General features: G+C 26.6%; 1 protein-coding gene across 4 annotated transcripts; it reads right to left on the bottom strand.

Annotated features, from left to right (window-relative positions):
• Nucleotides 1-401: 401 nt before the first annotated feature.
• Nucleotides 402-15,583, bottom strand: LOC135926227 (leukocyte receptor cluster member 8 homolog). 4 transcript variants are annotated; one of them, XM_065462019.1, is made up of 19 exons: nucleotides 15,375-15,583; nucleotides 15,291-15,330; nucleotides 15,150-15,249; nucleotides 15,066-15,104; nucleotides 14,831-15,023; nucleotides 14,598-14,786; nucleotides 5,154-5,566; nucleotides 4,259-4,447; nucleotides 3,943-4,116; nucleotides 3,395-3,545; nucleotides 2,946-3,105; nucleotides 2,658-2,774; nucleotides 2,476-2,610; nucleotides 2,358-2,426; nucleotides 2,178-2,310; nucleotides 1,542-1,752; nucleotides 671-1,176; nucleotides 534-618; nucleotides 402-478 (listed from the first exon to the last, which is right to left on the bottom strand). In XM_065462019.1, the coding sequence occupies exons 1-17, from the start codon at nucleotides 15,533-15,535 to the stop codon at nucleotides 1,008-1,010; spliced, it is 2,643 nt and encodes an 880-aa protein (XP_065318091.1). In that variant the 5' UTR covers nucleotides 15,536-15,583; the 3' UTR covers nucleotides 402-478; nucleotides 534-618; nucleotides 671-1,007. The 4 variants fall into 4 exon arrangements, with proteins under 4 accessions (XP_065318091.1, XP_065318090.1, XP_065318092.1 ...); XM_065462018.1 differs by having other exon boundaries at nucleotides 534-1,176; XM_065462020.1 differs by having other exon boundaries at nucleotides 403-478; nucleotides 534-1,176; nucleotides 2,955-3,105.
• Nucleotides 15,584-16,218: the final 635 nt, after the last annotated feature.

The following is a 16,218-nucleotide window of genomic DNA, read 5'->3' as shown; positions in this document are numbered from 1 at the left end:
CTGAATTTATAGTAAACACGTTATGTTCAAGCGTTGCGTTATTTAACACTATCGAAATCACAATGGTAATTTAAAAGATAATGTTAAATAGAGATAATTATTTTGCATATTATTTCAGAAATATCTATACCTTTTACAGAATTCCCTATTATTTTTATAATCATATGACATATTTTTTATCATTGCATTGCAACATATTTTTCAAATTTTATCATAGCGTTATGATGATAACGCTATGATTTTGTGAATAACGCTGTATTAAATAATGTACTACTTAAATATAACGAGTTTACTACGCCCTTAAAGTCAAATGCATAACTAATTGAAATAATATAGAATAGTATTTACACTATATTTATTTTGATAAAATTAATAAATTATATATATATATTTATCCAATATTTTCGTATAAATATATTGATTTTTAAATGAGAATATTTCATATTCGGCAAAATAAAATAGGCAAATCTTACAATATCTAGATAATAAATATAAATGAATACAATACAAATTTTAAAAAATAAAATCATTACAAATGCACTTCCACGTTTTTCTAATGGCAAATATCAAAAACCACAAGCCGATCTAAAAGGTTTATACATAAATTTCTTTAACAGTCTAAAAGAGATATCGTTGTCATAATTCACATGTAAAGGTTATATCTTTATACTATTGGCGTCTCGGTATTGGTAGGAGGCATCATTTGTTCGAATATTATTTTTGAGCATGTAGTGAATGAATGATGTGCGATTCGTTAAAATTAATTACATTATTTATATTTTAAACAAGATTAATAGATTTTGTCTATGCTTGAAGTCCTGTATTGTGTAAGCGTTCCATAAAATGTAAGCAATATTTTATATAGTATGTAAAAAAATTTGTAGTTAATAATAATTCATTGATGTAAATTATGTTCTTTTAAGATATAATTTTAAGTAGGCTTAATATATTTTCTTTCGAAGTCAAATTTTAAAGATTTAATAAAATATCTTCTAAACCACACAAATCTAATTTTTAAGGTGGCTATTGTTTAATTTGCAATCAAAAGTATCTTCAGCTTCGTCCAAGGGGGTTAACTTAAAATTCAGGGATTTGATAAACTCTTTACAACTCTCGTTATCCGTGAAGGCCAACTCATTAACCAAAAATGATATAGATAATTTTGATTGTTTATATCTGTGATTAATAATTATATAAATGCATGTTATAATATATGAAATAAATATATATATTTGGAAATCTAAAAAGAGAACATGATTTTTTTTAAATAAAGGAAGGTCTTTTACTTCTCCATCAATACCACGTGATCCCAATTCAATAAAAAGCATACATTGAAAAAATTAAATTAAATATAAGTACCTGAAGCCGAAGGATAAATTATTAGTATTTCATGAATTAAAATATATAAATGTGATTACCTTATTAGAAATGATTTTAACCAAAAATATAATATGATAAAAGATTTCAATTCCTAACAGATAATTATTTATAAAATTTAATAACAAATAAGATTTGAAAATTAAAAATAAAATTTATATTACGCTCTGATCATTTTTTCAAGTGCCAATTTACGTTCACGGATGATAAACCAATCTATTAAATAGGCCGACATTCTCAGCGCCTTTTTGGAGTACAACCTAAAAAACCTGTGATAATTACCTATGCTCCAAGCAGAATGCAAATGTATAACAAATTGAATCATAGGATTTTGGAGGATATCGGGAGATATAGTGCCCAGGGTTATGTTGAGATCTGAGTGTTACATTTTATATTTGAATATTAAAATTAGGTAAGGCATTTTTTTAAATATAACGAGTGGCTCAAAAAACGTCACATTTTGAAATCTCTATACTCTAAAATATGTCACTTGTTTTTTTAATGAATTTTGATAAAGAATATTAAATATTCTAAATATTTTGTGTTAACATATAATTCGTTTTTGAAAAAAAAATTGATGGTCTTGAATTTCCTGTTAAATTTTAACATTTTTTATCTTAATTTTCTAAAGTCAGACATGATTGAATTCTATAAAAAAATTGAGGATATTTATAACGCGTTTTTAGTTATATTTTATGGTCGACATTTATCTGTGACACCTGGTAAATGGTTTCAGAAAGTACTATCATGTTATTCATATTAATTATGTAAAAAGTTAAACAACTGAAAGAAAATCAAACCTATAGCACTATTTGTAAACATGTGATATATTATCTGGTAGGCAATAAATTCTTCTTTAAATTTGGACGTTTGTCCTTCTTCATATAATGCCTGTAGTTGGGTTTGGCATTGATTAAATTCTTCCCTATCGGCCTATATAAATAAAATTAAGAATTAACATTATTATAAATAAAAGTAACCATTTCTAATGCTATACGGCAATGAGTTTCATAAACTGCTACTGATAAAGAATCTCTTATGTTTTGCACCTATAAAATAAAATATGAGATTGTAAAATAAAATGAAATAAATTAAAACCATCAAATCCTGTCTTATAGATTTGAGCTGTTCACAGGCGTAATGATAATTATGTTCAGAACACCATTTGCTTTGAACTAATAACAGGGATTTGTAAAGGATACTGGCAGGTCTAATAATTTCTGGATCTGGGGCCTATAAGAATAATTATATATTTTTGTTCGTTTTTATAGGAATATTACGGATGTTAATCTAAGGTAAGGTCTTTCCAAATTTGTCGATGTACCAACCACGTGAATTTTGGTCCAATCAATAGAAATATTATCTGTAGTATCAAAACTATTCTCATTGAATTGTATCTAAGAAAAATATATAAATTAAATATTCTCTACAAAAAGTATTATAAATGGGTTTATAAAATAATGTTCAAAGCAAAATATTTATAATTGTTGAATTCAAAACTAATTTTTTTAAAAAATACCACACCAAAATGTAGTTCAAACATTACAAATGTATCGGAGTAAATTTACTCCCATTACTCCGAATCTGGCGATGAAAGCGTCGTTATTAATAGCGTCGAACTTGTTAACACGTCTACCCATCGATTCTTGTTCCTCGTTTAATTTAAAACGATTTTGCCTCTTTTCCAGTAGTTCTTTATTGGAAACGACGTCACCTTGATTCACTTTGCTAATATGAGGTATGAGAATATATTTCAGAAAGCGTAAAAAAATTATTAAAATGAATTATCATATTAGAGGCCTAAAATAATTTTATTTTAAAAAATAGCAACAATTATTTTAGCTCCTTAAAATATGTTAAATATCATCAAGACACATTATTTAAAAATTCAAGTTTTGAAAGGCTAGCCGTTTTAGTCCGTTTAGAGAAGGACTTTCTTAACTAAGTTAAACATGGTCGCATTCTGTTATATTAAATAAACAATTATAACTTATAATAAATTTTAATATCAACTTACAATGCCTCTTGCATAGCAAAACCATTAGCTACCTTCTTGTTTCTGCCTTTCCTATTTTTTTTCGATTGAATACCAGTGGTAATAATCTCAGGTTCAATAAATTGGGTTTTGTTATCATTGGAAAAATTATTAGATACCATTCTATTTTGTCCTATTAAAAAATTTACAATATATACTACTCAATGACATACAATAATTATACTACATAGACTGACGATATATTTGATTAAATGTTTATCTATATAAATCAACTGGTGACACATTATTTTGGGTTCCAGTATAAATTTGCATTAAAAAATCAGATTTTACTTTATGCATAAATTTTCTATATATAAGAAACCAAATGCATCTAGACTTAAAAATGGATTTTAATGAATTATCAGTCTAAGTATCATTAAGGTTATAAAAAAAATTTGATTTTTGATAGATTTTTTTAATAAATCATAAAATATTATGAAACAATGAGTATTTAAAATATAGCAATGACATTCGAATTTAAAACCTTTTCTATTTGATTAAATAAGAGTATAAGAAAATTCATATCATACCATTAATTTCGTTATTGTCATTTTGTATGCGGATCTTGAACTGTCCATTGTAACTGGATTTATCGTTTTCTACATTTTGACTGAAATACCGTCCCTTCTGAACGGAATTATATTTATTGAATGAATCGTCAAGATCATTTTGACGTCGACGACGATTGTTGCCAAAGCCTCTTCCTAGCATATTATTTTAGGAAAAATAAATTTGCTGCATTTTAAAACTCTGTGTATTAATAAAATTAAGTATTTATAAAATTTTTTCTCTTTTAAACAATAAAACTGGATTACATCTTGCTATGAAAAAATTATTTTAAAAAACCTTTTGAGATACGGCTCTCTCCACTTGTCTTGTTAATTTTCATTCGCTTGGATCTCACACTAGAGCTTCTTCTTCTTCCCTTCCGATTTTTTCCTTCAACAGATTTGGCACTAGCATTAGAGGAGGAATATGAAGGGGAACGAGAATCTGCGTCGAATGATCGTGATCTGGAACGAGACGATTTTGAGCCTGAAATAATTTAGTTAAATTTATATAAAAAATTTCAAATGAAGGTTTCAATTATGATAGTGAAATTTAGGCAGACAGCTTCAATTAAATTTATAAAACCATCCTAATTAATTAAAAACTGTCTTCTATGAGGAATAGACTTTAGTGAGAGTAGTATTCATGAGTTATTCCATCATAAATCGATAAAAGTCAGAGAAGGTTGTGTGTCAAACAAGATATATAATCTTCAGAACGATGGATCATTCTTTCAAAAGACGTAAAAGATGAAAATAGTTTTAAAGAGCCATCATTTCAGAAATTAGCCATATTTGTTTATAATGAATAATTATATGTGTGAATGCTATTTAAAATATTAAAAAAAACATTAAGACTTTTCCTATTCTTACTTATATATTTTTACAATGGTTGTCATTAAATTATTTACTAAAAAATATTTAAATTCGTTGTCATTTTATACCCATTATAAAATTTAAAAAAATAAATTGCTCCAATTTATTTAACTTTATACAATACATCATAATGTGTAAGAGCTAGTAGAATTTTGCCAAAATCCTAAGTCATATTTAACTTATGTACATTAAAAAATTCATCAAAATCACAAGGGGTCAGCTAAAAGGTGATTGATTTGGCATGGAATGGGCTTACTAATTTCCAATTTTATTGACGATTTTTTGTACATAAAATAATATATAAAGAATTAGTGTACCAGAAGTTTTGGACTGACTCCTAGAATGCGAGGATGGTGAACCAGATGACACGGTAGAAGTGGTCGATCCTGCTCGTCTTTCGCCTGTTGTCTTGAAAACTGGGGTGGTGGAGAGAAATGGCTTAGGGCCATCCCTTCTCCCTTTCCCTGCTTTAATACCCCGGATTCCCTTACTCCTGTCATGACTCGCTCCACCTTTGCGACGTCCTCCTCCGCCCCGTCGCCTGTCATCGTAAAAGTAGTAGTCATCACGTTGCCTCCGTTCTTCAGCATAATGGGAAGGAAGCCTTTCACCCTTGGGGGGCAAATAAAGTGCCTTTTTAACGGTAAGAGTTGCCCCTATTTGAGCATCATCGGCAAATGCAGGGTTAGAAGGCCCAAGAAGGTTAGGAGAGTCAGAGGTGCGAGGATTGCTTCATTAAATATTTTACATGAAAAAAATGTTAATCTCTTCTGCATCTATGCGCCACAAAAAGAGATTATTTGATTATGTCAAAAACCAGCTTTCTGGTGGTTGTAGCTATGGCCATGTAACAATCGGAAAAAAGTAGTATATTTTTAAAAATTATTTAGTAGCAGTTATATTTTATTACATTCAATTTATTTACCATTTTAACAAGCAAACATGTTTGTCTGAATTCAATATTCTTTGGACTTATTTTTATTGATATTTAAACACAAATGCTAACATAGAATGATTAAAATTAGGGGTGTACCGATATCAATCTATAATTTAACGATATAACTAAGTCAATTTAAATATATTATAATGATCAGTTATCGTTTATCTATAAAATAGTTTCATTGATAAATCACTTATTTATATAATAACATTAATCAATTTAGATAATAAGTAAACACATATATTATGAAATTTTAATAAATTTTTTAAAAATTAAGACGCTGTTTTATGATAGGGAAATTTTAAATTGGCCGATAACCGATATTTAAAAAAATGAAATATCGGCCCGATCCGATTCTATAAAAAATATTCGTACATCCCTAATTAATATATTTACAATTGTTTTAAAATCCACAATTAAATATAAATTTGTCATTGCAAACGTATCTTTCATTTGCATGGAAATATTTTTAACCCTTAATATTAAAAACAAACACCCTTTACAGAGAGTTTTCTATAAATTTTTTCATCATATCCAATCAAATGTTAGCTAAAAAAATCAGTTACTCTAACCTAATAAAATACATATCAATAAAATTGGGTTTATAATTACCTTTAGAGAATTTTGCATTCTACAATTATTTATGAAAGAGAGTAACAAAATATTTTTGCTGAACATTAGATTCATTCTAATCGATTTTGGCAGAGTCCCTTGTAGCTTTTACATGTTTAAAAAATGTTTCAATTTTTCTCAAACACTTTTACATGACAAGCATGTCCTCTGATAGGTGCATCAATGTACTGATACTTTTAGAAAAATCTAACATTTAATAAAGCTTATTTATTAAAAAGATAATTTTTTAATATTCATAATCTATCTTGAAATATTCTTTTCCTAAAAAGTTATATTATTAAATATAAAAAAAAGATCTGTACTGAAACATGATATAATAATCACTGATCCAATATTCATATTCAACCAATAATATACCTATGCCAATATTTAGATTGATTTATATTTACCATATCTTTGAATCAATGTCACATAACTACTTAGGCACTTATTAACCCATAAATGGTCAATGTACCATATCTGGAACAGTTGTTATTTATTGATTTTTCACATATTGTACTTTAACATAAAAAAAAATATTTATTTATGAATGTGTGAGATGCCATTGAAGTTCGACAATTTTGTACTATATTACAGTGAAACGTGTGTTAAAAATCAACTAACAATAAAAAGGGGTAAATATAATAAAGTTTTATTTTAATTTAATACATATTGAAATTAAATATGGACAAGTAATTACAAGATTAATCGTTGAAAAGAAATGTGTTGGAAATTTAATTAAAAATAAAAAATGGGTTATACATTTATTAATTTTTTCTTAAATAAGTAAAAAAATATTTATTAATTTTTTAAATTTTTCCTAAAAATAATAAAAAAAATGTTTAATATAGAATCTTTATTATCCAATAGTAATATTAATTTTTCCAATTTAAATGAAAACTCCCAATCTTCGTCGAGAATTCAAAGACCAAAAAGAATACACAAATATTGGAATAAAGAAAAAATAGGTATAGTTACTAAAATGTTATCAATGCCTGAAAGAGAACAGATGAAAATTAAAGACATTGCAAAATACGTCGAAATGTCTACAGCATCAGTTCATAAATTTAGACGGGACACATTCCCAGACATAAATGGAAATCTTTAAAAAAATATAATATTCAAAAAAGAGGAAGTAAAAAAAAAGATACTTCCATAATTGAAAGAAGCATTATAAATTTATTGATGGATAATAATAGTCTTACTATCCAGGAGATAATAGAAAATTTACCTCCTGGTAGTCCAAAAACGAAAACAACAATTAGCAAATATATAAAAAATATAGGTTGGTCGAAAAAAAGAGCTGGCAAGGAGCCTGATAGAAGAAATACTCCTGGGGCAATCAATATTCGTCAAGTCTATTGTGTAAAGATCTAAAATATCTGAAGAGAAAAATTATATTTCTTAGATGAAACTGGGATAAACTTGCACGTTGTACCAATCTACGCCTGGGCACCATACAATGTCCGTCTATAATAAAAATTCCACCCTCTAAGGGTAAAAATGTAAACATACTTTGTACAATTGGAATTGGAGGGGTATCCATTATAAAATAATCGAAGGAGCTTATAATGGGTTGTTATTCCGTGATTTTGTGACAGCTTATCAGTGTCTTACCACCAGATGGCATCTATCCATAGAAGCCATCTTATCGATGCATATAAAGATAGGATTGTATCTACCACCATATTAACCTCAGCTAAATTCCATCGAAAATTTTTTTGGAGTCTTGAAAAATAAATATCGAGCAATAAACCCCCGCCCTAATTCAAGAGATGAAATTATTGGGAATATTATTCAGCTATTACATGGATTTATTCCTTATGATTTTACTAACTTTTACAATCACATGCAAAGCTATTTGGATATCGCGGGCCATTGATTAATTAGGCAATCCTTTTAATCGATTTGTATTAATAATTTTAATAGTAACTCTTTTAATTTCGAAAAAAGTACAATCATCAAATTTGTGTAACAATAGAATATTTTGATAAATTATAATTATATTTTTTATGTATTAATTATTTTATCGAAGTTAATAAATTTATAGTATTATCATATTTTTATCGAAATAAATGGGTGCAAAATTTAAAAATAGATTACATTTAAGAAATTCTAAAATATTTTCAAATATAAAAAAGACTTTTTACAAAAAATGATTGAATTTTTGATTTACTTGAACATTCTCAAAGAAGATCAAAAAAAAAATTGTAAAAAATTCCATTTTTTATCACAAATTATATATTTACAAACATAATATCTTTTTATTAATTTAAAAACGATTAATCTTGTTAATTAATTGCTTGTCCATATTTAATTTCAATATGGATTAAATTAAAATTTTATTATATTTATTGTTAGTTGATTTTTAACACTCGTTTAAATGTAAAACACCATATGTTCTAGGCTCCCTCGTTGATAGAGTATTTATTTTATAAAATACAATTGGCATCTAATTAATTTAGGACCATCATTCTATCTTCTCGGATTTATAATCATGAGTTTTTAATGTACCATTTATGCAACGTTGACCATATAAGGGTTTTAAAAAAATCAATTTTTCTAAAAAATTTTATATAAAAAAAATTTGGCTTGTTATTCTCATTATATTTCTTCGTATAAATTGAATATAAAAATTATTTGTAAAATATTTTTTTCATCTTATTTTAACCAAATTTTTAAATAATATTAAAATATTATTATGAAAAAACAATTTCTAACGGTTGATGAAGCCTATCCATGCTTTTTGATGAAGGACCTAGTGATGTAACAGATGTTGTAATTATACCTCCTAATGCTGCTTTAGTTGGTGATAAAATTTTGATGAAAACGATCTAACCGACAGACCTAATCTTCCACTAGATAATGCAGAAGAGATCGAAATCCATAATCCAGCAAACCAGAATCCTCAAAATCAAGAAAGCAAATTGAATTTACGAAATAATTTAAAATGGAAAAAGTTGACCAGATATAAAAATTGAGATCTACAGATAATGATAAAGAATTTTTATCGAATCTTCAATTTGATTGGATTCGAAAAACTCCAATAAAAATATTTGAATTATTTTTTGATCAAGAAATGTATACATTGCTTGTGGATTAATCAAATATTTATTCACAAAACAATAGACCAAATTTTATTACAACCGAGTCAGAGATGAATTTATAGGAATTCTTTTGCTGACTGGATATCATTCTTTACCCCAAGAAAGAATATATTGGTAGAATGACAATGATATTACTATACCAATCGTTAGAAATTCAATGACAGCATACATTGGCGATATCAAAAGGAATCTACATTTATCTAATAACTCAACTCTTGATGAAGAGAATAGTTTCAACAATTCGATATATTTTTGAACAATTTATGCATAGAATGATACCATATAGAGGAAGACATTCCTGTAAAAATGTTTATCATAAATAAACCCATTCAATTAGGATATAAATTATGGACCCTTGCTTCCTCCGATGGATATATATTTGCATTTAATATATATACATCAAGGTAAAAATAAAGTGGAATGGCTTAGAATAATGGATTAGGAGGGTTGTTACAATTTTACTCAAAGCTGTCCAAGTACTTTCTTTGCATTCTATTTACTTCGATAACTTTTTTACATCTCTAAGCTTTTATTGCATCTAAGCATCTTTTGATTTTTCGCAATTGGGACTATAAGAGAAAATTCTCCCCTAGAAACAATTAAGGATATGACAAAAAAAAGAGAGGGGCTATTACGACAATCAATTTAAAAAGACATGAAATATTTGTAGTTCGATTGAATGATGATAGTTCAAGAGGTAACAGTTTCATCAATATGTAAAACTCTAGCCCTCTATGCAAAGTTATCAAGATTCTTTTGAAAGATTTTCTCAAAAATAAAATTACACAACCGAATCTTATAACTTTATATGATTCCCAAGTAACCTAGTGTCAACATATAGAATAAATTCAAGAGGTAAAAAATGGTGGAGGCCTATTTTTAGAAATTTTATTGACGTAGCAGTGTTAAATTTGTGGAGGTTATGGATTGGAGTGCTGAATCCTGATAAAAATCATTAATAACTTTTCGGCGGTAAATAACTACGAAACTTTTGAAACCTCCCTTGGTAAACAAAAAGATGAGTAGTACAGGTAGAGATTCTAGTCACCTCACTAAGTGATACACCTGAAAATTTTTAGCGTCGTTATGTAAGAACTATTATTGATAAAAAAGGCGACGTTGTAAGTTTTGCCAAAGTCAGACAAGATATATATGTAACATGTGTCCATATGCCAATACATATTGATTATTTTAAAAAATTTCATAAAATATTAAAATTACAAAATTGTATTTAATAAATGTAAAATATATCAATAAATTTTAATTTATTTATCGAATTTGATTTTACCAATAATATAATTGTAACCTATTTTTATATTCCTAATGGTCAAAGTTGCAGACATGCAACGGTTCAGATTTCCAATTTTGGATGCTTTTTTGTGCCGATTTCTTAGCTATAAAAAGGCTGGAAAAAGTGTGATGATTAATGGGTTAACAGAAGAAATAAATGAAAATAAGCCCATGGAAATTGAATCTCAATTTGAAATCGGAGAAATCGAGTCATTTAATAACACTTATAGAAGATATGATGTTGCCAAATCAATTGACGATATATTCTTTTAATATTAATGTTCAGACTTTTCCAAGCTGCTAAAATCTCTTGTTTATTAGAGTCTAAGAAATCGTAAAAAAATCCGCATCCACCCAAAAAAACATCCTAAATAAGAAAACTGTACTGTTGCATATCTGAAAAGTTAACCATTAGGGGTATAAATATAAGATATGATATTTTTGTTATAAGTAATTATTGTTAAATAAGGTCTACAATAATTTTCAGTCATTTCAATTAGTAAGGAAAATTGGCGAGGGTTGCCTATACTTATACCCCTTTTTTCGTTTACTAGAAAGTTATTAAAAGTGACAGTTATTTCCCAAAGAAATGTAATGATTTTTTCATCAGGATTAACTCGATTTGATAATTCCACATATTTACCACTGCTACCATTAATGCCAAAAAGTCTAATTTTTGTCGATTTTTATAAACTATTTTAAAATAATACATCATGTAAGCACCGAGATTTGGTCAGAGGTTCAAACCTTTCTCCCATCTATGAGCAAATCTCCAGGCTTATATAATATTATTTTGGCTAAAATCTTAAACCATTTTTAAAAATAGACCTAATCGGGGTTTTTAACAATACTAAATCTGCTAACAAAAAATTGCTAAAAATTTGCCACCATATTTTTTACGTTGAATTAGAGCCCTGTAGGGTAATTTTTCATGGCTCAAGCTAGAATTTAAAAAAATTTGGTATCCGAGCCCAACCCAAGCATAAAATTTTTCTTCCAGCCTGCTATAAAATAGGAATTTTTCCTGTTTATTAAATATAAGTTGAAATTTCTTCCATACTTCATATTTTTCATTTGTATCTTTTTTCCTCTAAATTCTTGAGTTCTTATCTTTTCAGAAATTATTTTTAATTTAGATCCATACTATAAACAATTTAAATATAAAAATCTGAGGCTATTTATTGGATAGATCTTAGATAAAACAAAAATTATCATGAAAATATTTTATAACTGTTATATAACAGATTAATATTTTATATTATATATTAGCAAAATGTGGAATATAATTAGAGCTGTGCCAATATTAAATATCAGATCGGCACCAATATTTAGCGTTTTCCAAAGATATTGGATCGTGTCGATACCTGTTAAAAACCGATCTGATCTTTTTAGTTTTCTTTTCTTTTTTTTGTTATTTTATATTATGTATATTTATTTTACATTATTAAAAATTTTTTTATCTATTATAATATAATACTTTTTTAATTATAAAAATAAAAAAATTAAATTAAATGCATAATTCGATTTTTTACATAAAAAATATTGATCTTTTAATTACATATGGTTCAAAGGGGGGTGGTGAAAAACCAATATAAATATCGGTAACAGATCGGTTTACAACCAATATCAGAAAATGTCAGATCGGATTGGTGAAAAATATGTGGATCAGCACAGCCCTAAATATAATATATATTTTCTATATGTTGGCACTATATCCATACAGATCAATACCTTAATAGAGGAATTATATTTATTTTTAAGATAAGATTATTTTGATAAAATCTTTCAAGAAAATCTTGTTTTTCACGTTTTAATTGTTTATAGGGGAGAATTTTTCAGCACAATAAGTTGAACACAATATTTCTCAAAAGCATTTTCTCCAACTTATATTTTGGAATACACGTTGTGCTATAATATATCCTTTGCATAAAATTAACTAGCTGATAGCCCGTCAAGAATTACGGGAATGAGAATTTTCTTATTATTTCAATGATGGATGATTTCTCTTATAGTCCCAGTTGTGAAAACCCTATGTTTGAAGTAAAATATTTAGAGATGTAAAAAAATTGAAGTAATGCAAAGGGGGTACTTTGGCAAGTATGTATTGTATTGTAACAACTGTGTTCAATGCCATTGGGATTTTACAAACTAAATATCCATCTGAGGTAACAAGGGTCCATGACTTATACCCTAAATCGAATGTATTTGCCAGAGTTGTTAAAGGATCTAGATACAAGTATCTAGATATAAAAATGTGGTATCTGTATCTAGATAGATTTTTGATTAAATAATATGTATCTATATATTATTTTAGACGTTGTATCTGTATCTAGATCCATTTAAAAGGTATCTTTTAACAACTCTGGTATTTAGCTTTGATATAAACATTTTACAGGAGTTTCTTCCTTGATATGGTAATATTTGCTCATCTATTTGTAAATTGTAATAAAATATATCGAATTGTCAAAACCTTTTATTTTAAATTTAACGGATTTTATATTATAAAGATTATCATCTTTATTAACTGTTAAGTTATTAAATAAATGAGATTTCTTTAAATATCGTAAAGCGCCTGTTATGTCATTGAATTCCTAATGATTAATATCATTGTGATTTGACCAAAACATTCTTTCTTGTAGTAAAGAATGATATCAGACAACGAAAGAGTTTCTAAAAATTTTCATCTCTGACTCAGTTGTAATAAACTTGGTCTATTATTTTTAAATTTTGATTGATTTACAAGCAGTGAATATATTTCTTGATCAAAAAATTCTATTTGAGTTTTTTCAATCAAATTAAAGATTAAACAATATTACTTTTTCATTATCTGTATGCCTCAATTTATATATTGCATCAGGTTTTCTCCTTTTTAATTTGTAAATATTGAAGATTCTAAGAAAATATCAATGTTGGCTAGATTATAGATTACAATCACTCCTGCAGTATCTAGTGGGAGATTAGATGTGATACATCAAAATCATTTTTATCACTACCAGCCTTAGAATTGTAATTGGGTAAAATTGAGCTGCTATCTTTTTTATAAAACCCTGAAGCCAAAGTGATAGTATTAGACAAAAAACTTGGTTCCACTAGTTAAAAAATAGTAATTACCCAACTATACTTAGGAGGCATGACCCTGACATCAGTTTTATCACAATGGCCATCATCAAAAAGCATGGATAGGGCTTCATCAACTGTTAAAAGTGGTTTTGTCATGATAATATTATTTAAAAATATAATTAAAATAAAATGACAAAAAAATTTATACCAATTTGTAAAAATTTTTTAAATAAATAACTATAAAATTATGAATGTCTGGTTTTGGTTCAGGTTTATATACACAGGCTAAGCCAGACCTAAAATAAAAAACGAGCTCACATTGTGATCCAGATGAATTTTTTTAAAATATTTTTGTCTTTCCCTAATTTTCATATTTTTTGTATATGATATCAAATTAAATATGGATAATCTAATAAATAATATAAATATTTAATTTAAAAGTAAAATTCTTTTGACAAGCTTTTGTTTTCATAGTATATTATAAAATAAAAATGAACTAAAAAAAATCACCAAAAATAACTCCTGTAAATAAAATAGTCCAATCCAATTCGAGTTTAAGATCAGTAGAACTAGACTGTTAACTTTAACTAGATGTTTTGGACAAAGCCTTAAGTAAAATAAGATAAAAAAAATTACTATCACAAATTACATTTTATTTTAAAATGGAAATATGAAATAATAAAATAATTATATCAATATTTGAAATTGCATGATATATTAAATTATGTTTGATTTATAATAATAGAAATAACTTTAGCTTTGAAGGCAGGGGCTCTTGATTCCAATCTTTTGTCCAAACTGATCCATCCTGAAATGCTTTAGCAATAATATCTTTAACTCTACTAAGCTCTTCCTGACCTTTCAATGTAGTTAAGCATTTGTTGACATATTCTCTTAATGAAGGAGGATAATTATTTGAATCATTTTTGGTGTCTTTTGTACTAAAATGAATTTTTTAGATTTTGACTAATAATTTTATATATACGTTTGTAAATTAGAAGCCATGTTTATGTTGGATGATGTATTAATTGATTCTTCATTAAGGGTAGTCTTTTCTTTTTCTTCATCTATAAAATTTTTATTTAGAGAGCTATTATATTTTACTGATGCCTTAAGCATCTTAACATTAAATTTTTTTATATTTGATCCTGAATCCTTGTTTTGTAAGTCATCTTGATCTAATTTAAAGGAATTAACATATAAATTGATTTAATATTTACTAAGATCATTCAGAGGTGTTTCAGGCAAAAACGTTGCAGCTAAAAAAATAAAAATGTATTATTTCTAAATGTATATATATTTACCTTTTCCTTTAGAATCATTATATAATGATGGTGGCTTGACCTCATTCCTTTTAATGCCACCATAAGGGTACATCATGTTTGTGTAAGGATAATAAGGATTCTAATAATGAATTATTACTTTTATAAAATATATATAATTACATAAACAGAAGCCCCTCCATATGGATTAACTCCTGGGTACCTAACATTAAAGGTAATCATATTATTATAACAAAAACATTTTACATTATTCCTGGAATGCCATAAGGTGATTGATAGATATTTAATGGGAAGGAACTGGCTGACTTCCCATCTGTATAATTGTAGGTTGGTTGAACAGGTTTGGGTTTGGTCTTTATAGCTTCTAAAGCTTTTTGTGCAGCTTCCCATTCTGGTCTGTTGTCCATTGGCAAATATTAAAATTTAGCAAAAACTATTTAATTGGGGAAACTCGGATTCTGAAATTAAAGTTCTAAAATATATTTATTATGTGATTTATTATATCAAATATTTATTATGTGATTTATTATATCAAATATTTATTATGTGATTTATTATATCAAATATTTATTATGTGATTTATTATATCAAATATTTATCAATAAGAAGATTATTGATAAAGTTAACTATGGCTAAATTTGATGAAAGATTAATGCACTATATAAATTCACAGGACTATAATGATTTTTAGAAATTGAATATATATTTGGCAAATTTTTTAGCAATCAATTGATACTAATTAATATCTTTTGCCGTGATGCCATATTGTACAACAATAATTGTAATTTGCTAAATAATAATAGTTGTAATAGTAATAGTATACACCTCTTTTTGCTAAAAATATATCTTAACCCTACTATCCAAATTTAAAGCTGGCCAGTACTGTGAATTCTTATATCAAAGATACAAGATCTTTTTGTATCTTGTACTCAGTATCTTTTTGACATATTTAATAAGATACTAGTATCTGTATCTAAGATCCTTTATTCTGAAAAGAATATTGTATCTTTTTAATCTTCTTGGCAAAAGATACAGATTCTTTTTAATATTCATGTTTAAATTTTTATATAATACAGTATATATCTTATTT

Source organism: Gordionus sp. m RMFG-2023, chromosome 3 (assembly GCF_954871325.1).
Source record: "Gordionus sp. m RMFG-2023 chromosome 3, tfGorSpeb1-WG-v2, whole genome shotgun sequence".
In the NCBI taxonomy this organism is placed as follows: Eukaryota; Metazoa; Nematomorpha; class Gordioida; order Chordodea; family Parachordodidae; genus Gordionus; species Gordionus sp. m RMFG-2023.
Note: the sequence above shows the minus strand (reverse complement) of the source record. Positions and strands in the feature narration are given on the sequence as shown.

What these genes read in the sequence shown, in the direction of transcription:
- LOC135926227 (XM_065462018.1), bottom strand. Translation starts at nt 15,535, where the DNA reads ATGGACAACAGACCAGAATGGGAAGCTGCACAAAAAGCTTTAGAAGCT. An exon ending in AACACCTCTGAATGATCTTA is followed by an intron (nt 15,024 to 15,065) that starts GTAAATATTAAA and finishes CCTTTAAATTAG; the next exon opens with ATCAAGATGACTTACAAAAC. An exon ending in CCAGATTCGGAGTAATGGGA is followed by an intron (nt 2,775 to 2,945) that starts GTAAATTTACTC and finishes TATTTTTCTTAG; the next exon opens with ATACAATTCAATGAGAATAG.